Below are 16,514 nucleotides of genomic sequence, written 5' to 3'. Positions count from 1 at the left end.
CTCACGTGTTTACAATTTAGTAGCAATTGTCTCCTAAGATAAAATGATCTCTTTCTTGTAATTGTAACATCTCAAATGACAAGAAATAATAAATCAAATAATATTTTATATTCTCTACAAAAATTTAGATATTATAAAACTACACACATGTAGCTCACATTTGACTTGGAATGGAATTCCATGTTTAGGAATGACTAAAATAGAATATCTACCTTGGTTGGAATGGATTACCACACTCGGTTGAAATGGAATACTACATTTGATTGAAAATTATATATGAAATATCGAGGAGAGGTCTTCTATTTGTAGTTGTAAGTAATTAATAGTGTAATAATTATTATCATTGAGATACTAAACACACGATATTTGTTGCAAAGGTTGTGTCTTAAAAACTATACATATCTTTTAAAAAAGAATATATATTTTTTGAAATTAAAGTAGGTATAATATCACTTTAAACTCAATTTCTCATCCACCTATAAATGATTTTAAGTGATATTCCTAAAAGTATTTCCAACAGTTTGATCGTCCAAAATCTAAATGAGCAATAGAGTTGAAAGGGAATCCATTTGGTTATGCATTTGGAGAAAAAAATCATATTTAAATCCACAATCAAGAGGATTGTTTTGATTCAAGAATATACCAAAATATTTCTTTCCATTTTTTTCTCAAATCGCTTAGATATCTCGAGATATCCCTTTGGCTCCTCCTTGGATCTCTCTCGATCTCCCCTACATAAGATGCATGCCCATGGGCACCACCTCAAATTGCAAACCACTAACCATTCCTCGACTGTGACATGCGTTACTTGGATTTCTGCAAGTTTGCATAATTCTCAGTAGACTCTTAACAGTAGTTTGTGGCTAAAAATATATCGTTGCTCTGTGAAGAAGAACAAGAGAAAGAGCTTAGAACTTCACTCCATACAACAATGAATAACGATGGAGGAGAAACTACTGCCAAAAGACTCGATCAACAGAAGGTTACACTCTATAAACTCTTCTCATTTGCAGACCAAAGTGATGTGGTGTTGATGACTGTTGGGACCATAAGTGGCATGGCAAATGGGTGCTCCAGGCCGCTCATGACAGTCATGTTGGGCAAAACCATCAATAAATTTGGATCCACCGATCAATCCCATATTGTCCATGAACTATCAAAGGTATATATATATATATGTGTGTATTTCAATTTCCATATACATATATATAACGAGTGTGAATCTTGGCTTGTAAGTAACCGTATTAAGCAAGTTGTGCATGTTGAATTGGGAGTCTTCCTTCTTGGTTTCCCATGCTTAAATGATTAAAATTTGGTTTGATACCAAAGAATAACAAGTACTGATCAGTGAATTATCCCTTTCCCCAATTTTCAGATATGTTTAGTGCTTTTGTACCTTGCGGTTGCTTCGGGCATAGCGGGGTTTCTACGTGAGTACTAAGGATATATTGTATCTCTTTCTCTCTTCTATGACCATATTTTTTGCTCAATATTTCTAGGCTGTAATCGATACTCAACACTTATTAATACGTCTGAATACTTCACAGAAACTTCAAGTTGGATGGTGACTGGAGCAAGACAGGCCAACCGCATCCGAAGTTTATACTTGGATACGATACTAAGACAGGACATTGGATTCTTTGACACTGAAACAACAACCGGAGAGGTCATTGGGAGGATGTCTGGGGATACTATTCTCATTCAAGATGCAATGGGTGAAAAGGTAAGAGTCCTCTCACTTTTAAACATTAATCCACACTATTGTGATGACAAGCTCATGATATTCCCTTTGAGAACTTTGATTCAACAGGTTGGGAAGTTCATACAACTCGTGTCAAATTTTATCGGTGCCTTCGTATTTGCCTTCATAATAGGATGGCGTCTCACCCTAGTCTTGCTTCCAACTGTTCCTCTTATTATCATTGCCGGAGCAGCCATGGCCGCCGTGATATCAAAAATGTCAAGTTATGGACAAGTTGCTTATGCGGAAGCTGGAAATGTAGTGGAACAAACAATAGGAGCGATCAGAACTGTAAGGACAAACAATTCAATATAATTTGAACAAATTTACAGATTGCTTTTAAATTGTGTTCTGACTTCTAGACTTCTTTGTTTGGCTATACATATATACAAGGTGGCCGCCTTCACCGGAGAGAAGCATGCCATGGAAAAATATAATAGGAGGCTCAAAGTTGCTTACGCTGCTACTGTTAAGCAAGGGCTAGCCTCAGGCTTTGGAGTTGGAGTGGCTCTACTAATTGTCTTCTTCAGCTATGCACTTGCCATATGGTATGGGTCCAAATTGATCATTGACAAAGGATACGATGGTGGAAAAATCGTGAATGTCCTGTTCTGTGTCATTGGTGGAGGAATGTAAGTTATATAGCATTGTGATGATTTCCCCATAATCATTTGTTACCATGAGCAGCTTATATCACTAACTTGGGTCATTCAAATTGAGTATGACCAAGCCATATGATCAAATGTATGGATATCTGAGTATGATTCACTTCTCACCTTCTTGAAATGGTCTCCTGGTTTAGGGCATTGGGCCAGGCATCCCCATGTCTGAGTGCTTTTGGAGCAGGGCAGTCTGCAGCATACAAGATGTTTGAGACGATCAAACGAAAACCAAAAATCAACGCCTATGATACTAGTGGGGTTGTATTGGAAGAAATCATGGGAGAAATTGAACTCAAAGATGTGTACTTTAAATACCCTGCGAGGCCAGAAGTGCAGATATTTTCTGGTTTCTCATTGAACATTCCAAGTGGGACAACTGCGGCTTTAGTCGGGCAGAGTGGAAGTGGAAAGTCGACAGTGATCAGTCTGTTGGAAAGATTCTATGATCCCGAAGCTGGTGAAGTACTCATAGATGGTGTCAATCTAAAGAAAATAAATCTCAGATGGATCAGGGGGAAGATTGGGCTTGTCAGTCAGGAACCTATCTTGTTTGCAGCTACTATAAAGGAAAACATATCCTATGGAAAGGAAAAAGCAACTGACGAGGAGATTAGAACAGCAATTAAGCTTGCGAATGCTGCAAAATTCATTGACAAGATGCCCACGGTGAGCCATTCTTTCTTAAGTGAATTCAAGGTCATATTCAGGTCACAGATCTCTGCAGCATTCAAAGCATAATTACCGTGTAGCCTAATAAATTCTTCTTTTCCTTTTAATGGTCTATACATCTGGAATGGTTGTGGTGTGATTTAATTACAGGGACTTGACACAATGGTGGGTGAGCATGGAACTCAGCTATCTGGGGGACAGAAGCAAAGAATTGCAATTGCAAGAGCCATTTTGAAGAACCCAAGAATCCTTCTTCTTGATGAAGCAACAAGTGCACTGGATGCTGAGTCTGAACGCATTGTCCAAGATGCACTACAGAACATCATGGTGAATCGAACCACTGTAATCGTGGCTCATCGGTTGACAACGATTAGGAATGCTGACAATATAGCAGTGGTGCATCAGGGGAAAATTGTGGAGCAAGGTAGCTCTGAAACTGATGTTTTTTCGCATTGGAACTTCCAACTTGTCCACGAAATTAAAATTTTGCAGGAATTGAATATTAGGAACTCACATGGAGTTGATCAGAGATCCTGATGGGGCTTACTCCCAGCTAGTTCGCCTCCAAGAAGGACACAATCAGGTTGAAGATGCCCAATCAAGGGTAAGTAAGAGCTCTGCAAGAGACAATGCCAGACGCAGTTCAAGAAGCCGTAGTTTGTCTTCTCAGATATCCATAATTAGTAGAGATTCACCAAGTGTCCACCATTCTTATTCACTTAGCTCTGGCATTCCTGATCCAACTGGTATCATTGAAATTGAATTTGGTGGGAAGGAGAGCAGTACTACACAAGGTGAAGCAGAAAACAAGAAGAGACGCAAAGTTTCACTCATACGACTGGCCTACCTCAACAAGCCTGAAACGCCAGTTTTGCTACTTGGCTCCATTGCTGCAGGTTTCCATGGTATAATCTACCCAGTATTTGGCCTCCTGATCTCAACAGCCATTAAGATCTTCTATGAGCCTCCGAATGAGCTAAAAAAGGATTCCAGGGCTTGGGCATTCATGTTTATCGGTCTAGGTGTCCTGGCTTTTATAGCTCTACCTTTGCAGAATTACTTATTCGGAATTGCAGGTGGAAAATTGATACAACGGATTTGTTCCTTATCTTTTGAGAAGGTTGTGCATCAGGAAATCAGTTGGTTTGATGACCCAGCAAATTCAAGGTTTGTTAAGTAAACGGTACTAATAAATACTCAAGGTACTCCAACTTATAGACTAATTGATAGTTCTGTACTTGTTTATTTCAGTGGTTCTGTGGGTGCAAGGTTATCAACAGATGCTTCAACAGTCCGCAGTCTAGTGGGTGATACATTAGCCCTGGTTGTCCAGAACCTGGTGACAGTCGCAGCAGGACTTGTCATATCATTCACAGCTAACTGGATATTAGCACTAATAATATTAGCTGTGTTACCCTTAATGGGTTTTCAAGGATACCTACAAACAAGGTTCCTAAAGGGTTTCAGTGCAGACGCAAAGGTCAGTAGCATTCCCTGTGAGTATATGTTCTGCATTATGAAATGACGTGTTGATTCATTGAAGATATTATAAATTTTTTGTAGGTGATGTATGAAGAAGCAAGTCAAGTTGCAAATGATGCAGTTAGCAGCATCAGAACGGTTGCATCATTTTGTGCTGAGAAGAAGGTGATGGAGATGTACCAACAAAAATGTGAAGGCCCAATGAAGCATGGAGTTCGATTGGGACTTGTAAGTGGCGTAGGTTTAGGCTTTTCTTTCTTTTCAACCTACTGCACAAATGCCTTCTGTTTCTATATCGGAGCTGTTCTTGTGCAACATGGGAAAGCAACTTTCTCAGAAGTCTTCAAGGTAAAAAACATAAGAGGGCAGCCTCTCTATCACTCTATGTTTTCTGTGTCCTGAATTTACGATTTACTATTTATATATAGCTCTACTTCTAGCTAGTTATTAAGTGGGAGTTGTTTGTAGGTATACTTTGCTTTGACATTTTTGGCATTAGCGATTTCTGAAGCTACTGCCATGGCTCCAGACACCAACAAAGCCAAGGATTCAACTGCTTCTATCTTTGAACTTCTCGACAGCAAGCCCAAAATTGATTCAAGCAGCAATGAGGGCACGACCTTGTCGATTGTGAAGGGCGACATTGAGTTACAAAATGTCAGCTTTAGATATTCAACAAGGCCAGACGTTCAAATTTTCAGGGACTTGTGCTTGAGCATCCCCTCTGGAAAGGTACTCACTACTGTTCGACCCAACTTCAATAGGTGTATGTATATATCATTTTTTGTCTCATTTATCGGTTATTTGCCTGCAGACTGTTGCTCTAGTTGGAGAGAGTGGTAGTGGAAAGTCGACAGTAATCAGCCTACTAGAGAGATTCTACAATCCTGATTCCGGTCATATATTACTGGATGGAATGGAAATCCAAAAGTTCAAACTAAGCTGGCTGAGACAGCAAATGGGGTTGGTAAATCAAGAGCCTGCACTCTTCAATGAAACAATCCGCACAAACATAGCATATGGAAAACAGGGAGAAGCTGCTGAGGAGGAGATCGTTGCAGCCACAAGAGCAGCCAATGCCCACAACTTCATATCTGCATTACCCCAAGGCTATGACACCTCAGTTGGGGAACGGGGACTGCAATTATCAGGCGGGCAGAAGCAGCGAATAGCCATTGCAAGGGCAATACTGAAGGACCCAAGGATCCTTCTTCTAGATGAGGCAACCAGTGCCCTTGATGCGGAGTCGGAGCGTGTGGTACAAGATGCCTTGGATAGAGTCATGGTTGACAGAACAACTGTGGTTGTGGCTCACCGCCTTACCACCATTAAAGGAGCTGATGTAATTGCAGTAGTGAAGAATGGTGAGATTGCAGAAAAGGGAACACATGACGTACTGATGGACATAAGGCATGGGGCCTATGCGTCTCTGGTAGCACTTCACATGGCTTCCTCAACTTGAGAAATCGAAGAATTGTGCACTCAAAAAAATGCTTCAATTCCCTTGAAGAGTTGATGTCTCCTAGGAATCTGAAGTTCATTCTAAGAAAAATGTACATGCACTAGCGTGGGTTTTCATGATGTAAAACAAATATAACAAGAAATCTATATATAAATATAATTTGGGACTTGCTGATAAACATCGTTGGTATATTACTTAATGGCTTAAACTTTTAAGGTAAATTGGTATTTTACAGTGATATCAAAATTCAGAGTGAATAGAAGCTTGGCCATTGCCATGTTTCTTAATTAGAATGAATTAATAGTGTTTAAATTGTATTTCAATTTTTTTTTTAAATTCTTCTTTATATCATTTTCTCGGGAAAATAGAGCTAATTTTATAAATTTTAATATAAAGTCATGTAAGATTGATGGGATATAGTATAAAAAAAAAAGGATAAAAGATGTGATTGACCAAATATGTTATAGGACAAATGATGAAATATATTATTCAATTTCTTTTTTATATCTCATCTACATAGAATAACATAATCTTAAGCTGAAATATAAGATATAGATTATGCATAGTTGTTTGAATATGATTTATATATATATATATATATATATATATCTCTTAAAATATCATTTTTAATAGGATACAATTATATCCCAAGATATCATATTTAATAGAATATGTTATCTCATGCTTATATTTAATTTATTGAAAAAATAAAAACTTGTCTAGAAAACATATTCAATGTTCGATATTTGTTTAAAATAAAAATTATAATACATCCCTATATTTGCTATTAAAAAGGTATAAAATCTCTTACATATTAAGTATTATTTGAAAATGGTTTTATAATTTATAATTTAGTAAGTAATTTTTTATTCCTTTATTAATAATATTTATGATTTAAATATTTTAAAATGCATCTCTATGGCCAACCAAACATAAGATATAATATATCATCTCATCTTTTATTTTATCTTATACTATATTCAATCAACATAACATGGTCAAAGCATATATGTCCTATGAATCATAAATTTATTTTTCTCATCTATTTTCTTTATTTATTTTTTCAATGTTTATATTAATCATTTAAAGAAATTATTAAAAAAAGGAAATAAAAATAAAATAACATTATATACAACAAAACAAATTATTTTTATATATCGAATAATATTATATAATATCCTTTTAATTTATAAATTTTAAGTATTTTAATCATGAATATTATGAACAAAGAAATAAAAACTTACTTATTATATTATAAATTGTAGAATAATTTTCAAATAATAATATAATACTTAACATGAGAGAAATTCACACTTTTTTAATAACAAATATTTGGATATATAATAATTTTTATTCTAAATAAATATTGAATATAATAATACAATGTATCTTCTATTATTTTGTTTTTAATTCTTTTTACAAACCAAACATAATTATGACATCACATATGATAAAAAAATATCTTAGGATATCTTTTTCTTTAAATATGAATCCAAAATATAATATTATATTATTAAAAATGAGATTTGAGAGGGATATAATATCTATCATATCTTACACTATCCAACTAACCTAAAATAGCGTATAGCCTACGACTATGTTTGGTCATAAGATAGAGTAGTGGAAGAAATAACACTAAGGAATGTCTTACATTATCTTATCTCATGTTTAACCGGGCATAAGATATATAAGTAATGGGATAACTTATCTAGTCTTTTTTTCTTTTTATATCCCTTCTATATAAAATATAATAATTTCAAATTAAGATATAAGATATAAATATTTCATAGATGGTAAATTTATTCCTCTCATCAATTTTTTTAAATTTTTTTCTCAATTTTTTATATTACCTATTTTGGGGAAATTTTTTTGATTAAAAATGTATATTTTAAGTTAGAAAAGAAAAGAGTTTGAAAATGTGAATATATAATAATTTAAATATATAATACTAGTGTTAGTGTTATTTAGTATATATATATACTTAACAAGATAATAGTGCAATATTTTTATTTATAATTTTTAAATATTTTAATTAGAAATATTATTTGCAAAAAAATAAAAAGAAAAATTATTTATTGAATTATAAATGATAAAGTAAATTTCAAACAATCTTAAATATGAGATAGATGATGGTCACAATTTGTGCACTCTAAGTTGAATCAGTCCTGAAGGAGTCAATTTAGGTCACTTGTCCATCACTAGAAGAGTTGATATCCATCCTATAATGCTCTCATTAACAACAGTTTCATTTGTTCTGATCATGACCATTATACCCTTTAAGTGCCTCATTGTGAAATCTTATTCCATTTTCACCATCAACACTTAGAGTTTCTATTGATTCTTCTTCTTTTATATATAAACATGGGGTTCCCATCCGATTCTTTCTCAATCTCGGATGATAAATGATATTCAGAATAAGAATTGCAAATCAATTTCTAACCATGATTCTTAGTTCTATTTTCAATTGTGATACACAATAAAATGGGCAGCTTACCATTTGTACAATTTAAATGAATAAAAATTTTCACATCCTCATCATCAATTGGTTGTATAGGACTTGTTGGTATGTTGACAGTGAATACATACTTCACTGAGAGAAAACACTCTATTGGATCTAACACAATCCCTAATAATTTTTATATGATTATAGTCTTTGAGACCTAAATATCTTTACCTTTACTTACTTCAAAATAGAAAGTATTTTCATTTCATACCCAGGTTCCTACATATATATATATATATATATGTGTATATATAGAAGTATTATTATTACTAAAACAACAAAGTAATCCCAACTATTGGTATGTGCTATAATAAAGCATTACCATGAATAAGTAGGTATTTTTCGATTAAAAAAAATTATTCATTGTTAAATTCATATTATTTCAATAGAAATATTTTTTTTTTAGAAAATAAAAAATAAAGAAGATTGTTAACCATCTTTATTATCACAAATACTACCAACAATGCTATAAAAATACAATATTTCTAGCTATTAAACAATTTCAAATATTGTAGCCCTAAACTATTTTTAACAAAAACAATATTTATTTGATAAAATATTTGTAACTTTGTAAGTCATTTAACGTCAAGAGTGATTTGAAAATGATTCAACTCCAGTTGTGTGTAAAAAAAAAAAAATTAACGATAATATAGTATTACTATAAAATAATTCTATATAAACTTAATCTACTTCAATTTCAATTTAATATCGATAAAGTTTTGGTATACAACTAAGAAATACAACTTTATCTACTATATTGAAACCTTATTATAACATATATTTACATCTATATAAATCAAATATGCAAATGTTAGGACAGTTTTATTTATGTTTGTTGGCAATTTTGTTATTATTTATCTTGACTTAAGAAACTTTTGAAATAATGACTTACTCTCTAGTGCTGAAGATTCAAGGTTGTTGTTGGCTCAACTGGAAAATCACAAGTATAACAAAGTTTGTTTAATGGTATGTCAAGTGGTTGAAGAGTTAAAGTGAATCGATATTTTTCTTATATGATCTAAAATGTTTAAATTGATGTTTTGGAAAAATAGGAGACGCTCGAACGATGGAACTAGCACTCAAGCATTGGAACCATTCAAGTGCTTATCCAACGCTCAAGCACCTCATAAGTATGTTCGAGCAATCATCTAGAATCTACCAGAATATGATAGAATTCGTTTTTGAAAATTCACGTGTATTCTTTTTGGTAAATTCTATATACTAATCTCTTAGGCCTATAAGCCTATATAAACCATCTCTTAATCCATTTAGGGTTGGACACTTTGAGCAAATCAATCAACTTGCCTTATCATTCCCAATTTCTTAAGAAAGAATTCATAAGATTGAATTCTGAGTTGTTGAAATGACATTTCACCCCCTCAAAGGTTAAGAGGAACCTATTAGAGTATTAGAGTTGTTGTGTCGAGAATGTGAATCAATGTATAGATGTTGGAGAATAAGTCTTTAAGGTAAAACAACCAATTAAATATTTGTACGTTGATCTCAAATAGTGGATTATAAATTAGAGATCTTAGACTATGAAGTTTTTTATCTTTATAGTTAGTATAGGGTTTTCCACGTAAGTCCCTTACTTTATTTTTCATTCTTTTTATTGTTTTGATTATTATTCCTAATATCTCACAGGTTGATTTATTCATCATTTATATTGTAATCTTTGAAAACACACATTCACCCACCCCCTATATATTGGCTTTATAGGACAAACAGATTTTCAGCAAACAATAACAAAACTATCATAAAATTTCATGATTAGGCTTTATTACTTACCATAATTTGGTCTTGGTCCTATCAATAATGCTCCTTCAAACTTCTAAATAGAAAAAATAATATGTTGATTTTTTTTTACCTTTTAATGTTTAATATAAATAAAATATTATAAAAACAAACAGTCTATTTCTTAATACTATTAATCATTAAAGTTCTATTTAAAATTAAATAAACAAAAAAAAAAAACAAATAAACACCACCTTAATCTTATGAATTATAATTTTTTATAAAATTAAAAATATTTAAGCATCAATTAAATGTAAAATTAAAGAAAATATTCAAGTATTTTTGTTCACTAATAATATATATTATGAGATTTTTAATCGAAAATGTTGTATGGAGAGACCAAAATTAAAGCATTATGATGAATTCAAAATCTACAAATTTTAGATTCGATGATAATTATTACATAATTAAAATTAACTTGTAAATGTGCCACAAATAAATAATAATAATAATAATAATAAAGCTGAATTTAAATTAAGAAACAAATCATTTTGGAACCCAAAATAGATTACAATCTGGCTCAAATTTTTTAATCAAGAAAATGCCAGAAACGTAGAAAATCCACTAAATTTTTTCACAATTAATCCTAGATTTGGTAAGATTTCTTGAGATCTTCCTATCCCTCGCCCTCATCCTCATCTCTCTCATTGTCTCTTTCACATGCCCAGACACCCACTGCATAAACACGTAGACAAACACACATCATCCCTCATAGACAGTATATGTATGTATATATATATACATATATGCATACATACATATAACACTTGGTTATTAATCTGTGAGTTGAAAGAGATATAGCTTTGATCTCAGTAGAGGAACTAGAGAAAAAGGGTAGTATTTCACAATGAATGGAGAGGGAGGAGAAACCAGCAAAAGAGATGAGATCAGTCAGCAGAAGGTTGCATTCTACAGACTCTTCTCATTTGCAGATGGTTTGGACATAGTGTTGATGAGTGTTGGCACCTTGGGTGCAATCGCAGATGGGTTTACGCAGCCGCTCATGACGCTAATGATGGGCCGTGCCATCCACTCCTTTGCAACCTCGGATCCTTCTCATGTTGTTCATCAAGTATCAAAGGTATAAATATATATACTTCCATTAATAGAACTGCATGTGCATGTTACTTTCAGTGAATTTTGGATCAAGTTAATGGATGACTAGTTAAGATTATGCTCCATTTGGTTGCCGAGAAAATAAAAGAAAATACAAATAAGTCGAGCGATTTACAAAGCACACGGATTTGGATGCATGGTTGTTTGCAGCTAATTGCTTAATTAAGACTCAAGCTTTCACTAGTTAGCTTCTTTTTCCTTTTCCTTACACTATTCAAAGAGATCAGCTGTTCACTTATCATGATCATAATGTACCTGTGTGATTTTTAGGTGAGCCTGATGTTCTTGTACTTGGCTGCTGGTTCGGGCTTCGCAGCATTCATACGTAAGTTTTGATGATATCCTTCTCTCTCTTGTATGACTATACATTATGTCCGATACTTAATTTCTAGCTCATTGGCATATGAGAATGGCATTGAGCTTAGCATGACTACCCTAGAAAGCTTGTGGGTCAATCAATACTTAATGGTTGCAGTGTGTATTTTGGTCACAGAGTCTTCGAGTTGGAGGGTGACTGGAGCTAGACAGGCAAATAGCATCCGAAGTCTCTACTTGAAAACAATATTAAGACAGGACATTGAATTCTTTGACACTGAAACTACCGCTGGAGAGGTCATAGGGAGGTTGTCTGGAGACACTATTCTCATTGAGGATGCCATGGGGGAAAAGGTAAACTCCTTTCACTTTGAATTGATGTTATGATCTATTTTGTATTAGTGGCTTATCTAATACACATATTTATCTCAAATCCAAAGCTACAAATGCATCTCTCATATACTCATTATCCAACAGGTTGGAAAGTTCTTACAAAATATGTCAACTTTTGTTGCTGGTTTTACGATTGCCTTCTTAAAAGGGTGGCGACTCGTCCTAGTTTTGCTTCCAACAATTCCTCTTGTTGTCATTGCTGGAGCAACAATGACAATGATGATGTCAAAAATGTCGAGTCATGGACAAGTTGCATATGCACAAGCCGGAGCTGTAGTAGAAGAAACGGTAGGAGCCATCAGAACAGTAAGGCACAAAACACTCCGCTTTGGTTTGAACAAATTTATAGATTTCTTTCAAATTAATTCTTCTATTTTCTATGCATAAAAGGTGGCATCCTTCACTGGGGAGAAGCATGCCATAGAAAATTATAACAAGAAGCTCAGAGTGGCCTACACCTCTACTGTTCAACAAGGGCTGGCCTCAGGCTTTGCAGTTGGAGCGGTTGTGGTAATTGTCTTTAGCAGTTATGGGCTTGCCATATGGTATGGATCAAAACTGATCATAGAGAAGGGATACAATGGTGGAACTGTCGTCAACGTCTTGCTCTCTCTCATGGTTGGAGGATCGTAAGTATAGTATCAAAATGATTTGATGAATCACAGTTATTTTGTCACCATGAACAGCTTACTATCAAATTGAGTATTACTCATATCAATGTATTAATACTTGAGATGGTCTCCGGTATAGGTCATTGGGCCAGGCATCCCCATGTCTAAGTGCTTTTGCAGCAGGGCAGGCAGCAGCATATAAGATGTTTGAGACAATCAAACGAAAACCAAAAATTGATGCCTATGATACAAGTGGGATTGTATTGGAAGAAATCAGGGGAGAAATTGAACTCAAAGATGTGTACTTCAAATACCCATCAAGGCCAGACGTGCAGATATTTGGTGGTTTCTCATTGCACATTCCAAGTAGAACAACTGCAGCTCTAGTTGGGCAGAGTGGAAGTGGGAAGTCAACAGTAATCAGCCTGTTGGAAAGATTCTATGATCCAGAAGCCGGTGAAGTACTGATAGATGGTGTTAATCTAAAGAAACTAAATATCAGATGTATAAGGGAGAAAATTGGGCTAGTCAGTCAGGAACCTATCTTGTTTGCAGGTACCATAAAGGAGAACATATTATATGGTAAGAAAGATGCAACCAATGAAGAGATCAGAGCAGCAATTGAGCTTTCTAATTCTGCAAGATTCATCAACAAGATGCAAAGGGTGAGCCTATGATTCATTCATATTCAGGTCACAGTTGAAAGAGGGTTCAAATATACATGTCTGTTAGAATGAGTCGGTGCATGAACCACTGCATTTCAACCTCACAGACCTTTGTAATAATAAGAGTCATGTAACCAAACAAAGTCTTCTCTTCTTTTCATCAGTATTTTGAATCACGGTGGTGTGTTTACAGGGGCTGGACACAATGGTGGGTGAACATGGAACGCAGTTATCTGGAGGACAGAAGCAAAGAATTGCAATTGCAAGAGCCATTTTGAAGAATCCAAGAATCCTTCTCCTCGATGAAGCAACAAGCGCACTGGATGCTCAGTCAGAAAGAATTGTCCAAGATGCCCTATTAAACATCATGGCCGACCGGACAACTGTAGTCGTAGCTCATCGTTTAACAACTATCAGGAATGCAGATGTCATAGCAGTGGTGCATCAGGGGAAAATTGTGGAGCAAGGTAACAACACTAAACCTGATTTTTCATTTTAAAACTCCCCATTTTGTTTACTAAACTGAATTTTCAGAAGCTGGATCTTAGGAACTCATGTGGAGTTGATCAGAGATCCCAATGGGGCTTACTCCCAGCTGGTTCGCCTCCAAGAAGGAACCAATCAAGCTGCAGATGCTCAAAAGGTGGATAAAATTTGTGAAAGAGAGAATACCCAAAAGAGGTCCAGAACACGTAGTTTGTCCTATAAATCCGTGAGCATGGATTCATCAAGTAGCCACCACTCCTATTCACTTAGCTTTGGCCTCCCTGTTCCAATTGGTATGGATGAGATCGAAGTGGGCAGGGAGGAGACTACTCAACAAGGTGAGGCAGAAAATGAGAAAAGCCCTAAAGTTTCACTGAGACGATTGGCCTATCTGAACAAGCCTGAAGTCCCAGTTCTGCTGCTTGGAACCATTGCAGCTGCCGTACATGGTCTAGTCTTCCCCATGTTTGCATTCCTACTTTCAACAGCTATTAAAATTTTCTATGAACCACCCCACCAGCTACAAAAAGATTCCAAGTTTTGGGCACTCTTTTTTGTGGGTCTGGGTGTGCTGGCTCTGATAGTTGGTCCACTGCAAAATTTTCTCTTTGGAGTTGCAGGCGGTAAGTTGATAGAACGAATTCGTTCTTTGTCATTCGAAAAGGTTGTACATCAAGAAATCACTTGGTTTGATCACCCAGGAAATTCAAGGTGTGTTAAACAAAAACTCATAAGCAAGTACACAAATTTCTTGACTCTCTAACTGAGAACTTCCTGCTGATTACAGTGGTGCAGTTGGTGCGAGGCTATCCACCGATGCTTCAACAGTGCGAGGTCTCGTGGGTGATGCATTGGCCCTACTTGTCCAGAACTTAACAACAATCATAGTAGGACTCATCATATCATTCACAGCAAACTGGATCTTGGCACTAATAATTCTAGGTGTGATGCCATTGCTAGGTTTTGAAGGATTCGTTCAGGGGAAATTTCTAAAGGGATTCAGTGCAGAAGCCAAGGTGGGAGACACCCCAACAGCCCTAGCTTTGGACTGAACAAAGTGACGTGTGTTTAATGAATTGTGAATGTTGGAAACTTTTGTAGGTGATGTATGAAGAAGCAAGTCATATTGTCAATGAGGCTGTTGGCAGCATCAGAACTGTTGCATCATTTTGTGCAGAAGAGAAGGTGATGGAAATGTATGAACAAAAATGTGAGGCCACCGTGAAGCAGGGAATTAGGATAGGACTTGTGAGTGGTATAGGGTTTGGGTTATCTGCGCTTGCTCTCCACTGCACAAATGCGCTTGTTTTCTATATTGGAGCTATTCTTGTAGAACATGGGAAGGCGACTTTCCCACAACTTTTCAAGGTAGCTTTCGAGTCAAGTCGGTTTCTTTCTTTGAATTTCTATCTAGGAACTGCTATAGTTCTAGTTTTGAGTTGTGACTTGGAGACTGTTTGTAGGTTTTCTTTGCTTTGACAATTTCAGCAGTTGGACTTTCCCACGCTAGTGCCATGGCTCCTGAAACCACCAAAGCTAAGGATTCAGCTGCTTCCATATTTCAACTTCTTGACAGCAAGCCCAAGATTGATTCAAGCATCAAGGAGGGCACAACCCTATCAACTGTGAAGGGTGACATTGAGTTGCAGCATGTCAGCTTCAAATATCCAACAAGGCCAGATGTTCAAATTTTCAGAGACTTGTGCTTCAGCATCCCCTCCGGGAAGGTAATCACTTCCACTGCTGCTTGTCTTTTAACTTTCATTTGCTTGACTTGAAAATCTTTTGCAGGCTGTTGCTCTAGTTGGAGAGAGTGGAAGTGGGAAGTCAACAGTGATCAGCCTAATAGAGAGGTTCTATAATCCTGATTCAGGGGCTATATTGTTGGATGGAATGGAAATCCACAAGTTCAAACTAAGCTGGCTGAGACAACAGATGGGGTTGGTAGGTCAAGAGCCTATACTTTTCAATGAGACAATTCGAGCCAACATAGCTTATGGTAAACAGGGAAATGCTTCTGAAGCCGAGATCATTGCAGCCACAAGAGCCACAAATGCCCATGACTTCATATCTGCATTACCCCAGGGCTATGAAACCACAGTTGGGGAACGAGGGATGCAGTTGTCAGGAGGGCAGAAGCAGAGGATAGCCATTGCAAGGGCAATCATAAAGGACCCGAAGATCCTTTTGCTTGATGAGGCAACCAGTGCACTAGATGCAGAGTCAGAGCGTGTAGTACAAGAAGCATTAGATAGAGTGATGGTGCATAGAACAACTGTTGTCGTGGCTCACTGCCTTACCACCATCAGGGGAGTTGATATGATCGCAGTGGTGAAGAATGGTGTGATTGCCGAGATGGGAAGACATGATAAACTGATGAAGATAGCTGATGGGGCTTATGCATCAATGGTAGCACTTCACATGAGTTCATCCAAAGGGGAAGAGCAAGAGTAAATGATTAACTCCAAGGAAAATTCTAGGGTACCTCCTTCGGTACCATACCGAAAAGTTTTTAAGCACTTTTCAGTACCATAGAATGACCCTAACTCCAATACTGCATTTCAACTCAGTTTTCTCCACCACCAATGGAGTGCTAAAGTGACGTCGGCAACAAG

At 35.8% G+C, this 16,514-nt stretch overlaps 2 protein-coding genes across 2 annotated transcripts; both read left to right on the top strand.

The window, feature by feature from the left end:
* The first annotated feature begins 931 nt into the window (after window positions 1–931).
* On the top strand, window positions 932–6,016 carry LOC117923124 (ABC transporter B family member 9-like). The gene is made up of 12 exons (XM_034841366.1): window positions 932–1,162; window positions 1,376–1,430; window positions 1,500–1,723; window positions 1,811–2,032; window positions 2,135–2,373; window positions 2,544–3,069; window positions 3,223–3,496; window positions 3,579–4,239; window positions 4,324–4,552; window positions 4,636–4,902; window positions 5,023–5,286; window positions 5,369–6,016. The coding sequence occupies exons 1-12, from the start codon at window positions 932–934 to the stop codon at window positions 6,014–6,016; spliced, it is 3,840 nt and encodes a 1,279-aa protein (XP_034697257.1).
* A 5,144-nt stretch (window positions 6,017–11,160) lies between these two features.
* On the top strand, window positions 11,161–16,353 carry LOC117923123 (ABC transporter B family member 9-like). Its single transcript, XM_034841365.1, has 12 exons — window positions 11,161–11,394; window positions 11,700–11,754; window positions 11,923–12,098; window positions 12,222–12,443; window positions 12,528–12,766; window positions 12,888–13,413; window positions 13,607–13,880; window positions 13,962–14,610; window positions 14,687–14,915; window positions 15,001–15,267; window positions 15,363–15,626; window positions 15,691–16,353. The coding sequence occupies exons 1-12, from the start codon at window positions 11,161–11,163 to the stop codon at window positions 16,351–16,353; spliced, it is 3,798 nt and encodes a 1,265-aa protein (XP_034697256.1).
* The last annotated feature ends 161 nt before the right edge of the window (window positions 16,354–16,514 follow it).

This window comes from Vitis riparia, chromosome 10 (genome assembly GCF_004353265.1).
Source record: "Vitis riparia cultivar Riparia Gloire de Montpellier isolate 1030 chromosome 10, EGFV_Vit.rip_1.0, whole genome shotgun sequence".
NCBI lineage: Eukaryota > Viridiplantae > Streptophyta > Magnoliopsida > Vitales > Vitaceae > Vitis > Vitis riparia.
This window is presented reverse-complemented; position numbering and strand designations above follow the sequence as displayed.

Coding starts and splice junctions, on each gene's coding strand:
- LOC117923124 (XM_034841366.1), top strand. CDS start 932: ATGAATAACGATGGAGGAGAAACTACTGCCAAAAGACTCGATCAACAG. Junction 1,163..1,375: donor TTGTCCATGAACTATCAAAG/GTATATATATAT, acceptor CCCAATTTTCAG/ATATGTTTAGTGCTTTTGTA. Junction 4,553..4,635: donor GTTTCAGTGCAGACGCAAAG/GTCAGTAGCATT, acceptor AATTTTTTGTAG/GTGATGTATGAAGAAGCAAG.
- LOC117923123 (XM_034841365.1), top strand. CDS start 11,161: ATGAATGGAGAGGGAGGAGAAACCAGCAAAAGAGATGAGATCAGTCAG. Junction 12,099..12,221: donor AGGATGCCATGGGGGAAAAG/GTAAACTCCTTT, acceptor ATTATCCAACAG/GTTGGAAAGTTCTTACAAAA. Junction 13,414..13,606: donor TCATCAACAAGATGCAAAGG/GTGAGCCTATGA, acceptor GTGTGTTTACAG/GGGCTGGACACAATGGTGGG.